Raw genomic sequence first — 13,079 nt, 5'->3', positions numbered from 1 at the left:
CCGTGAATTAGTGAAACACACAGTGAACACACAGTGAGGTGAAGCACACACTAATACCGGCGCAGTGAGCTGCCTGCAACAACAGCGGCGCTCGGGGAGCAGTGAGGGGTTAGGTGCCTTGCTCAAGGGCACTTCAGCCGTGCCTACTGGTCGGGGTCGACGCCTACAAGTCCGAAGCGCTAACCAGTAGGCCACGGCTGCCCCACTTCCTAGAAGGCTCCTAGTCATGGAGATTATAAACACCAACGCAGATCTGAACTTCCAGTCGGCTGATTGGTGCTTTAAAGCTCTGCAGACACCGGCCCCAACATGAGTGTGGCGCACTCTGCTTTCGACATTCGATTAGATTAGATTCCATTGTTCTCAATACAACTCCACACACCAGCATCGCACTGTCGCCACAGCCGTGTAAACGGTTCGGTACGTTTCAGTTCTAATGAATATAGGCTATAAGGAGTATTTTTTTTGTTTGTAATGCCCTTTATACTGTGTATATCCTACATTTTGTGCATGCACTTCTTCTGTAGCATTTATTTCAGTTTATATCAGCTATATTTCTGAAGAATACATTGTGTTGGTTCAGGCCCGGTGTACATCTTTTCAAATTTGATTTGACGTCTTAAAGTTTAGAAAGTAACTTCCTTTGCTTTCATTTGATTCCCAATAAAAAGATACACTAATTGCTTTTCTAAAATTGCTTTTCTTTTGCATTTCTAAACATGAACATTTAGAAATGCAAAATCGTACCATTTTAATCATGTGATAAAATATGTGATTAATCACGATTAACTATAGAAATTCAGTGATTAATCCTGATTAAAAAAATTATCATTTGACATCTCTATGTTTTAATACATTAAGATGGAAAGAGAAGTGTACTTACCCTGGGCAGCGGTACACCCTGTTGAGCAAACACCAAGACAGCACAAATGAGATGCACACACTCATTCCACTTACTAGAATAACTTTCTACTGTAGCCTTTTCTTTTCTGGAAATTTCTAGGTGCCCATGCATGTAACTGTGTGTGTGCCCATGCATGTAACTGTGTGTGTGTGTGTCCATGCATTGAACTGTATGTGTGTGTGTGTGCATGCATGTAACTGTGTGTGTGTGTGCCCATGCATGTAACTGTATGTGTGTGTGTCCATGCATGTAACTGTGTGTGTTTCCATGCATTGAACTGTGTGTGTGTGTGTGTGTGTCCATGCATGTAACTGTATGAGTGTGTGTCCCGTGAGAATCACGCATTAAACCAGACAATTGCAAGTGGTACCCACTGTAGGTGGAGGCAGAGAGAAAATAGCTACTACATAAACTTCTGGAGACGGCAAAGAAGAATGTGGTGTGTTGTGTAGGTGGATCCTGCTTGACCCATCAATACTAATGTATGGATTAATCTATATACAATATGGGCTGTGGACGTTTCAGCATTTGCTCATCTACAGTATGATTAGCCATCCATGTTGTGGACGTTTCACCATTCGCTCATCTATGATTAGCCATCCATGTTGTAGCAGGCAGGTGGAGGCAGCTGGAGAAACCTACTGCATTGTTGATATTGATAGTAAGGATGAACATATTAAACAAGAAATAACTTGTAGTACATTTCAATAAACTAATCAGACAGACAACACTTACTCATGGCCACCACAAAGAGACACCATGCAATTGGATTCATCATAGTCTGTTTTTCTTTCTTTCAGCAGATCTTGTGTCCTAAAACTGGGAAAACAAAAGATCATTTTCATTTGATGTATTTCATGTTTGTTTGACTAACTGTGTCAGGATACAGTACTACTTTTGGAGTTTAATATCTAGAGTGCTGTACCATTAGACCTTTATTTTCCTTTAGTTTGTACACGAAAGTCTGAAGTTCAATGTGCAACTTGGTCTTGCAATATGCAACTCTCCATCAATCTGGATTATTTTGGTTATACATTAGAATAAACATTAATGAATTACTAAAAGAGCGTAGTGAAGTGTCTGTGTGTGTGTGTGTGTAGGAGGTGTAAGAAACAGAGGTGGGGTGAGTGATTAGCCTACAAGTTAGAGACAGGGCCCAAGCACAAATGCAGTTCACAGATTTATTTGACGACTCAGCTAATGAGGAACAGTCTCAGATATCTTATGATTGAGCCACAGGCATAAACAAGGCAAAAAAAGCAGTTCTACAAACTGGCAATTCAACTAAAAAAGTGCTCTAAACAGCGGGCAAAATCAGGAAATTCTGAAAATAGGCACATAATCCAAAATCCAAACACAGAAATTCAGACAGAGAAAATTCCAAAAACAGATTTGCAGATTCTGAGTCAACAAACAGATTGAGGAAAACTCAAAAACGTAGAGGTTCCACGGCTGGCAGTGGACAGAGAGCAAGGATGTGACAAGCACATGGAGCAAGACATCAATCTGACAATGAGGCACAGGTAGAGCAGGGAGTACGTAGGGCAGGTAACACAAGCAATGAGGAGCAGGGCCTCGTTTCCCGAAAGCATCATAAGCCTAAGTAGTTTGTAAAGTCCCTCTTACGAACGTCTTAAAGCAACACCAAAGAGTTTTCTATACCTTAAAATAATGTTTCCAAAATCGTTTCAGTGGTTCATCAACTCGTAACAGGGTGAACGGCAATTCTGCATTCGCTTCGCGGCCCTCTATCGGCTATAACCGCACAATGTAAGGTTGCCAGATCGGGTAGCGGATCTGTAGTTCGATGGAATGAGACATAAGAAACTACAAATTTGACTTGCATCTGATGTCGCAATACATCGTACTTTTATAAGTCATGCAAAATATTCTACCTTGTCTGTGGACATTGTTATTTGCAAAGCCGGTGCTGGATAAACAAATAGCGTGCGTGCGACAGAGGGAAAGTTCTTTGGTGTTGCTTTAAGATTTGCAGACTGTTTCCATCGTTGCTTAAAAACATTATGAAAACATTCCTAGATTAACGAATGGTCTGGAGTAGTCATAGATGGCTTCTCACTGACGGACATACAGGGAAATTACTACTGAGAATATAGTTATCACACTTACGTTCCCATTCTTTATTATATTATATTCACTTGAATCCCAATGAATCAGATTTTAGCGTTCAAAATGTCATAAATGTAATTTGGTTAAAACAGACATAATTGCAATTAGGTTATGAAATGAGACATTGGCAGAATAGTTTCTGATTCTCTTTGGCAAAGTGTAGGCTACCCTTTATTAGGCCTATAAGGTATGAGCAGATTATTACTATTAACGTGGACAGCTGCCCTTAAGAACATCTTAAGAGCAGTGCACGCACATTCATCCTTACAGTTGGAAAAACCAAACGAACGTCCTTAAGATGAATCTTAGAAAAGCTTTGTAAGGCTACGTTTACAGCTGAATTGGTCAAGCGGTACAAAGTGGAGACAAGTCTCTGATATCGTCAGTGCATGCCCAGATTGAGCAATGTTGCAAGGTAACCACATAACTGGTTCCATGTTCCGATTGGATGATTAAAGTTAAAGTTAAAGAAACTGATCATTAAAGAAACTTGAGGGACTGGTATGAGGAAAAACTTGAGGGACTGGTATGAGGGACTGTTTTGTTTGTGTGAGCAACCTACAAGTTACTAATCTTGCACTGGGTCATCTTCCTGAATCTCAATATTATGATCACAAGTCTGGGCAAATTATTAATTAAATTAACTTTTCATCATGTTGCTTTATGCTAGGGGGGCATATAACATCTATTACTATTTAAAATTATGTAAAATACATGTATCAGAAATACTGCCTGCAGCAACTCAAGCTAGGTAGTACCAATTTGTTTGTGTTTATTTTGTGTTTATGTCCATTTTGATCCAATTTGACCACTTTGCTATGTTGCCCACACAGGATTTCTTCCAGCCCACGCTAATGTAGTAGGCTAGAGCCAGCCCTGTTCCTGGGACAGGGTGTGGGCAGGTGGCAGTGTTAGTGTGAATGTGTGTGACTCTGTGTGTGTGTGTGCGTGTGCCGAGAAACGCAGGTGGGGCAAGTGACAGCTATCCATCAATCTTATGGGCTCAGCCTGCTCCTGCCATATTCTGTGACAGGACCTTTAAGAATTTCATTATTCAAAATAGGTCACACATAAAGGGCAAAAAAAAAATGCTTCTGGTACTGCTTAATTTTGTAAACAATCCAATGCACTGCAAAAAGTGATATTTTGCAGAGTGTTATAATCTTAGATAAAATGTTATTGAGATAAAAGATAACCCTGATAAAAATTAAATGTTTGCGGCAGATTTGTAGCTTGTGGGTAATTTGTGGAATACAAATGAGTTCACTAGAAAATATCGCCAGAAGTTTGCCAGTGTTGGCCGCTATAGGCAAACTTCCAGCAAAGTTCTGGCAACAATGAGAAGTTTGCCATTGATGGCCACTATTAGGCAAACTTCAAGCAAAGTTCTGGCAACAATGAGAAGTTTGCCACTAATGGCAAATGTGTTCACCAATGATTTGCCACCACACTTGCCAATAATGGCAAACTTCCAGTGAACTTTTGGTGACAAACCTAATTTGCATGACTTTGCTGCAACATTGCCAAAAGTGAACCACAACTGTTTGCCTTTCTCGTAAGATTATTTAACTTAAAATAAGAATTAAATGAAGACATAAAAACAAGTACATTTATCTGCCAATGGATTAAGTAAATGTATCTGAATTTAAGATAAGATTTAAAACAATTTAAGATACATTTACTTAATCCATTGGCAGATAAATTGACTTGTTTTTATTGTATTATATAATTATATTAATCTTATATTAAGATAAAAAAATTTTTTTAGTATAAAGCGCAGTACATAGCTCTGTCTCAAGATAATTTTGACTTGATTTAAGAAGACAGATTTGCTTAAAGGCCGTGTTGCAGGGTTCATTTTCCAACGAATTTGCACAATTTGCTTGTTGATAATAAACATTTAAACTGTTATCCATTGTATTTGATGTTGTTGGGTATCACAAAACGGAATATAATACGAAAAAGCAGGTAACATTTCACAGCATTTGAAGTGATTCTCCTTTCCCCCACAATGCATTGCATTACGTCACCTTGGGGAGACTACAGACCAAAGCCCACCTTGAGACCCTTGAGAATAACGAGAGAGGAGTAAAGAGAGACGAGTAAGGTATTGTTCAGCAGTAGATAGCGCAGATTATAGATAAATATATAGGCTATAGATAGCCTAGATATGTATATAGACAGATAGATAGCTAGATAGATCATGTCATTATGCTGGTCACAGGGGAGCTCCTCGACCAGCGGCCAAAATGCACTCGCTTCCCTAGTTACTGCAGCTCTCCACCACAGTTTCCATCGGGACGGCACAGCCCACACAAGCACCTGCAAAACTGCGACTTGCCCATATTATCTCCCTCTTTGGTAAGCCGTACCCTGACGATGTCAATGGCAATCAATCACGAGCAGTAGTTATCGAAAATATTCATGCTGAAGACACGACCAGCCTAATTGGCGGCGGCTAGAAGCTAAGTAACTGGGGTGGCTCACAGGTGGGACTAAAAAGTTAGCCCAGCTAGCTATCATGATGCTTCATATTCTGATCTTCTGACTAAGTTTGCCCAGTAGCCTACTTATCTGAACTAACGACATGATCACTATCACTAGATATAAAGAAAATGTTGACTTTCACTCGGTGCTGTTCACTGACAGTAAAAAAAAAAGTGTCGTAATGTTATAAGCATAATACATTGAACTGAATAGGTGCATTATAGCCTCATAACGAGGCCTCTCAAATTCAGAAAATTGCATTAAACTAAAATCGGAAGACATTGTTATCTTTGTTAGACCATAGGGTCGTTGTCATATAAATGCTGTAACGAAATTCGAAGTGTAAATATACAAACTTTATGTTGAAAGTGTAACCGCGACCGTTTCCCATAGGAATGAATGTAAAACATATACCCTCCAAAACGAGACCTCCCGAAATTCTGAAAAAATACTAAATTGATATCAGGCACCGTTATTACCATTGGTAGATCATAGGGTAGCTGTGATATAAATGCTGTGACGAAATTCGAAGTGTAAATATACAAACTTTATGTTGAAAGTGTAACCGCGATGTCCATTGAAATGCATTGAAATGAATGAAGCACAGATCAAGTAGTCCCCAAAGTGACGTCATCACCGAATTGCGTACAAAAAACCCGCTAATGCTAAAAACAACAAAAACTGGCATTTAACACCATTTGGAGACATTTTTAAAATGATATACATATATTGAGTGCTTTATGTACCCATTAATCAACAGTGGTGTTTAACCTGCAACACAGGCTTTAACACACTGGCAGCCAAATTTGTTTGATTTTCAGATAAATTTGCTGGTAACACTTTACTTGACTCTACATAAGAGTGTCATGACACATGACCCTGTCATGACACATGAACCCTAACCCTAACTTGTCATGACAAAAAACTAGAGATGCACCAATAGATCGGCTGGTGACCGGAATCGGCCGATTTTCACGTGATCGGCCATGACCGGCCGGTCAGTCTGAGACATGCCGATTTTATGCCGGTCAAATATACTCGTGCGCCGCAATTGTAACAACACCCAGCTGAGTTTGCAAAGTTTGAAGAAGCTAGCAACCAGGCCAACACTCAGGGCTGGATGTAGGGCTACAAAGAAAGCGCTAATAGGCTACTAAGTTTTTCTATGCAGCAAACGCTGTGCTTTACCATTGGCCTACTGCGTGTGTAACGGTGGTCAGGCGGTGAAGGGACTGAGACCAAAATGGGCTTTTATGACATTTATTCCTTTGGAAAAACCAAAACAACATATGCCTTCAGGCACTGGCGTACGTAAAACAGCATCCAATGCAAAGCATAACGCTTCTGATAATTATCTCTTTAAAATAACACAGAAAGAAACATTCCTACAGAAGCATACACCTTTAGCATACTAGACATTGATAAAATAAACTTAAGAAAGATGCACAGGAAAATATTTCCTCATTCTATAACTAATTCACATTTTACATATGGAGCAACATACCTTTGGAAAAACCAAAACAACATATGCCTTCAGGCACTGGCGTACGTAAAACAGCATCTGCGCAAGCAAAATAAAAGGAAGTACACTAAGTTGAATGGGCTATATTAGATGCATCATTCATATCATCACTGTCAGCCCTACTAAAAAGGGAGACATGCAACATGTAGCGTTCAGGTGCACAGAACAAATTAATTAAAATTCCAAGAGACTCACTAAACATTCACAGACGAAGACAGAGATAATCCATACACATAATGCTAAACTAACTGTAGATTCATTGCTAATTAATTGACTGAATTGTACTTTCCATGGACACTAAACTAAACTACACTGAATGCATGGAAAGTTGCTAGCGGAGTTTACAGCTAGTCACGTAAGACTCGGTGTGTGATCTCGTGGTCATAATGAAAACATAAATAAACTTTCTCCAAGTTGCTAGAAACGCACCCAAATCCTAACAGTACATGTAAAGTAATATAACATAAGTGATATGTCGAAGTTTTCAACTTAAACAACATTTTACAGTTACAAAATTAAAACAAAGTGGGGAGTGCTTTGTACAGTCAACCTACCCAATGCAAAGCATAACGCTTCTGATCGGGTACGGCAACAACACATGGACAAAAAGTAGCAAAGCTGCAGTACACCGTTTCTCCAAAGGGGGCTCCAAAACACCAATCTCAATACAGCTGCTTAATTACGGCGAAAATCACATACAAACACTAAACTACATTTATAACTCTGTTACACGTGGAATTTACTAAGCTGTCACTTCATTAGGCTACGTAAACATCGCTCATCACCGCCCGTCACTGCCGCTAATTGCGTGCCCACAGCTGAACCACAAGCCTGCTGAACGGAGATAAACGATTGCGACATTAAAAATAATCAAAGTTTAGCGATCATAGACTAGGCTACATAATCAACAAGCAGCGACATACAGTAGCCCTAGTAGTTCTACTCCACTTAAAAAAAAAAACTCTAAGCCTAACTATTTACTGCACGTAGACTAGGGCTATGCCTTAAAATACCCTAGTCTAGCAGATTGAGAAGTGGATGTCGTGAAAGTGAACAAATGATAGCCTATTAGAAAGGCAAACAAACGTTAAAGTTGCTTTTGACATAGTAGCCTACAATGAAGAAAACTGATGCTCTGAATACTGAATCAGCCGTCTCTGAAAGTTTCTATAGCCTAATTGATGCATTTAACCGGAATTTGGATTACATTTTTTCACCGCAAAACGTGCACTGTTTTCATATGGTGGAGCACCTGATCGCTATTAGCACTTCTCCCCTGTGTTTGCGTGATAGCCTAGGCTGCTACCACTTTTCCCTCGCCCTCCCATAAATTCATCAATGAATATGAAAATATGTTACATGGTAGTATGTTCAAATGTATCATGAAAATTGTTCTTAAATCTTTAGTTGGATATTGGATGTGAGAAGCATAAAATGGGTGTTCCATAACTTAACTTAATCCATAATTTGATACTGCATCTGAAGTTAGACAAGAATCTTCTTAGAAAAAGAATCTGTCTGCTCACCGGTTTCCATTTTCCTCAACAGCCATTTCATCATTGATAAGTTGATTACACGTCTATATTAACATGTTCTATCAAGGAAAAGATAGAAAATAACTATTTGTGTGTGTGCTGTAAAATGGTTAGAAGAAATGAAATCGGAATCGGCTAAAATCGGTATCGGCAGGTCAAACTCTATGAAAAATCGGAAATCGGTATCGGCCCAGAAAATTGCAATCGGTGCATCGCTACAAAAAACGAATGACATTTATTGACAGAAGGGTTATTTCATACATTTTTATGACTTGTTTATAATGTTTATGACACGTTCATGACAGTGTCATCATGTCACTCTTATGTGGATACCTTCAAGAAAAGTGTTACCAATTTTCTCAACCCAATGGCAGCCATATTTGCTTGTTTTCATGATAAGACATCTTAAAATGAGTCAAACTCATTTGAATTAAATTAAGTCAAATGTTTTTATAAAAAAGCACTAGGTACATCTCTTTACACTAAAAACAATACCATCTACATTGTTTTTATCTTAAAGGGACACCAGGCAAGGTTTTCATGTTAATTACTCATCTTCGTAAGTCGGTATATGGTTAAATGACTCATTACAGGGCGAATGAAGACTCTCTCGCCCGCCCCTACTGCCTGTAGGAAGAATATCCCGCTTGCAAGTTCAGTGTATCGTACCCGCCGACCGAAGCAGGATCAGTTTACATCCTGCATCCACAGCACAGAGGCAGGCTAACGAAACGCTAGCGATTGTTGCAAACGTGTGTATAATGGCAGAGCCGGCGAAGAAGCAGCGAAAACCCTTGACGGAAGATGCAAAGAAAAGGAAAAGAGCTTCAGACCGAGCGAGGAGGAGTTTTGTAGAGAAAAAGCATCAGGCTTGCCTGGTGTCTCTTTAACATAAGATTAATGACTTTTGGCTAGATAAGCAGTTTGTGCAGTGTAGAAAGGTGTTAACAATAGATTGGGCGACTGTCTTACAGTAAGTATTAATCCTCATCAATATTGCATGACTCACCCGTAGTACATGACCAACACAGCATTGATGCATGAACAAGTCGAACCTCATATGACTCACCCGTAGCACATGGGCAACACAGCACTGATGCATGAACAAGTTTTATCTCTTTGCATCTGAACCTTCTTTTTAAGTAACTCCATTCTGTGTTTATTGAGGTTACAGTAGATGTGAACCCAGTTACTACAATTATATTTTTAATACACACATGAACCTGAAACAAGTCAATCAAAATATGAAGGGATTCAATCAAAACTGCAACATTAAGACTGCCAGTGACAGCATCCCAACCACATACAGGTCCAGGAGCCACAGCACCGCTATGATTCTGACCAGCGATGAAATCCTGATCCCGACTCGTATCTCCCTCTCCCTATTTGCCACCCTCAACTGACTAATTTACAGACAGAGAAGTCAAATGTCAACCCTTACCAGAGTCTCTTGTAGTTGACCAGGGTTGTAATGGCCCCTACTGGAATCTGCTGCGTCTGTAGGCCTGACAGCGACTTCTCATCCAGCACACAGTCACTCAGAAACACGGGCATATATGTAGTAAGAGTGACTCAAGGGGAGTGTTTAGATTTTTATTTGTGTACTGGACACAGACACCTCCCTTCTTAAGAATTCATAGCAGGATCGTCTCCCACACCACCTTCAGGGTTCCCGTGGGTCATGGAATTTCTGGAATATCATGCAATTTTAATAAAGTCTATGCCAGACATGGCAAAGTCAGGGAATATCAGGGAATTTTGTAGCAGTTTGAAATGTACTTGCCAAAATATATTAATAGAAGTATATTTCCACGCAGCATTATTAGCTTTTACCACTACTGCTTACTCGAGTGGTTGTGGTTAGCCCCACTTTGTTTTTTTGTCAATGCCCATTTATCCATTTTCCACTCTAAAAGTCGAAGATTGTAGAATGCTCCATGGCTGCTCTGAATTCAATCATTCACTATATAGAAGGTCATGGAAATTCAGGTTATTTGTCAGAATTTTACATTTGACTTAAAAACACATAATTGTGGGGGTTTTTTTGTGACAGATATTGCAATTTGATTTGCAATATAATTCTTCAAAGTCAAGCTTCAGTTCAATATTCCAGATTTTGCTTTAAGTATGGCCTCTGCTTTAAGGTGAACATGTGTTATGACCAGGCACACTGGCCACTACATGACATGACAAAAAGTCACTTGGGATAAATAACACAATAGGAGATAACCATCAAAGTAAGGAAAATGCAGTTTAGTTTAGTGTATTGGTTTATTTAAGACAGGGATCATGTACAAGGTTCCTTAATTACGTGGAGTAAAAAGATGGCTTGTACCAGATTACAGCTAAAAGCTAATTTCCATCTGCAGTCCCTGGGAAGGCCAACACCAGGCGTGGTAACCGGAACCAGTCTCCCACGGATATTTCCCACGGAACCAGTCTCTCCCAGATATTTCCCACGGAACCAGTCTCTCCCAGATATTTAAAAGAGTGGTTTCAGCCGTGCCTACTGGTCGGGGTTCGAACCGGCAACCCTTCGGTTACAAGTCCGAAGCGCTAACCAGTAGGCCACGACTGCCCACAATAGTAGTCAGTTCAGAGATGGACTACTGAATGGGCCTACTGGACCCAAGGGCTCAGGGGTCTCTGCATGAAGCTTCTCCTCCACCCTTCTCTTCTCTTTTCACAAAACTCACCACAAGTCATCATTTAAGGGGTCATTTAAAAAACAATATTCCGGGAGAACATGTCCCCTGACCCCCCCATCTTAACTGGGGGGGCGGGGGGCTTCTTGCATCTATGCCCAGGGATTCATAATCCATCCATGCCTATGTTCGTCAAAAGTTTTGGAATGCCCTAATTGACTGACTAATGACATAGTAATATTTTTGCATGGCAGAAAATGTATTGAAATTCTGTTTGGGGATCCCCAGACCCCACCACAGATTTGTTCCCCCCCAGTGTTGACATCATGACTACGGCCTTGATTGTGCGTACTCTCGGCTGGGGTGAGCAGCTCATACAGGTATATGGTCTATAGTGCGAGCTGGGGTTACCTCCCCCAGTGCAAGGGTAGCAACACTGACATGTTCTCAGCTGCGCACTTGTGACCCTCCTGCACCAGCGGGCTGCCACCTGAAAACTCCATCCACTACGATCGGTGCAAAACACACCTGAAAACTCCATCCACTACGATCGGTGCAAAACACACCTGAAAACTCCATCCACTACGATCGGTGCAAAACACACCACACGCTTCTAACTACCCCTCCTGCACCAGCAGACTGCCCCTCTCTCAGTTTACCCCACGCTTCTAACTACCCCTCCTGCACCAGCGGGCTGCCACTAGTGCCGTTCAGCGGGACGTGCAGCTGAAGACTCGTACAGGAGCATGGTGCCGACCAGCGGTGGAGGTGGCCTCGACCAACCAGGGGGACAGTTAGCTGTTCAGGAGCGTGGTGCTGGTGGCCTCGACCAACCAGCGGGACAGTCAGCTGTTCAGTCTTGCATTGGGGGTGGGGGGGTGGTTGCGTTTGCGCAGCGCAATCAGCAAAGAGAGTTTGTGTACTGAACTATTAATACTGTACTGTTAAAACTTCATTACCTTCACCAAAGAGGTGCTTTTTTCAGCGGTTTGTCAGTGCAGGATTGAAGGGTCTCCCATAGCCTGGAAACCAGACTCTCTGACTTCGCAGTACTGTAGGGAAAAGAAATCGACCAGAAGTACGTAGACAGGCCAAGGCCAGGCTAGGTCTCCCATGTCCCAAGGACAAACCCATCGCTTGGTTAAAGCAAACATATTTTCAATGTGAATCAATGAAAAAAATATTTTAGTTCCTCATTTGGTAACTTATTATACAAACCAGTTTTCAAGTTCCTGGTAAGGGGGGTGGCTTGCATTCTTATCTAAGGGTGGCTCACCCAACAAGATGTACAAGATGTTTGTGAAATTTGCACAGTACAGTTCTGTATTTTGACTGCAATTGTCTTTGCATTCTGATTAGATTCTTCATTAGAATCATGAGTGGCTCTTTGTAAACAGCATCATTTTCTGGGGCCATGCAAAACTGCATTACCACTAGTGTGGAGTTATTCTACATCATGACAGTAAAATAGACCATCCTTAGTCAATGTACTGCAGCAATTCCTCTGTCAACCTGTAGAAAATGCTGTGAACATCTGATTATGCATGGGGGAAAAAAAATACCGTCATATACCGTAAAACCGTAAGAATTTAGAAAAATACCGTGATATACATTTTTGGTCATACCGCCCAGCACTACAATCTACTGCATATTTCCTGAAGTACAATGCTGTTTTTAATGTCCAATATGCTGTATTCTGCAGTCAAGTGCAGTACAATATAGTTACAGTGCCATTTTTTTATGTCCAAAATATTGCATTCCTGCACAGGAACCGCAAGAACGCAAAAACAGCGGCGCTCATATACATATAGCCTACTTTAGAATCAACTTACATTGTAGGACTGTCGCTTGCCATG

General features: G+C 40.7%; 1 protein-coding gene across 6 annotated transcripts in view; it reads right to left on the bottom strand.

The window, feature by feature from the left end:
* LOC121705638 (collagen alpha-6(VI) chain-like) overlaps nt 1–10,115 on the bottom strand; it is a 34,657-nt gene extending 24,542 nt beyond the window's left edge. For 5 of the 6 annotated variants that reach the window (XM_042086735.1, XM_042086740.1, XM_042086737.1 and 2 more), the window contains exons 1-3: nt 10,020–10,115; nt 1,640–1,723; nt 884–901 (exon numbers count right to left, since the gene is read on the bottom strand). In XM_042086735.1, coding sequence (XP_041942669.1) covers nt 884–901; nt 1,640–1,682 — 61 coding nt within the window. In that variant the 5' untranslated portion in view covers nt 1,683–1,723; nt 10,020–10,115. Of the gene's footprint in view, nt 1–883; nt 902–1,639; nt 1,724–6,787; nt 6,808–10,019 lie in introns of those variants that run through there. The other variant, XM_042086736.1, reaches the window with a different exon arrangement.
* Between the last annotated feature and the right edge of the window lie 2,964 nt (nt 10,116–13,079).

This window comes from Alosa sapidissima, chromosome 3 (genome assembly GCF_018492685.1).
Source record: "Alosa sapidissima isolate fAloSap1 chromosome 3, fAloSap1.pri, whole genome shotgun sequence".
Classification (NCBI taxonomy): Eukaryota; Metazoa; Chordata; class Actinopteri; order Clupeiformes; family Clupeidae; genus Alosa; species Alosa sapidissima.
The sequence above is the reverse complement of the archived record's forward strand: the minus strand, read 5'-3'. Positions and strand labels throughout refer to the sequence as shown.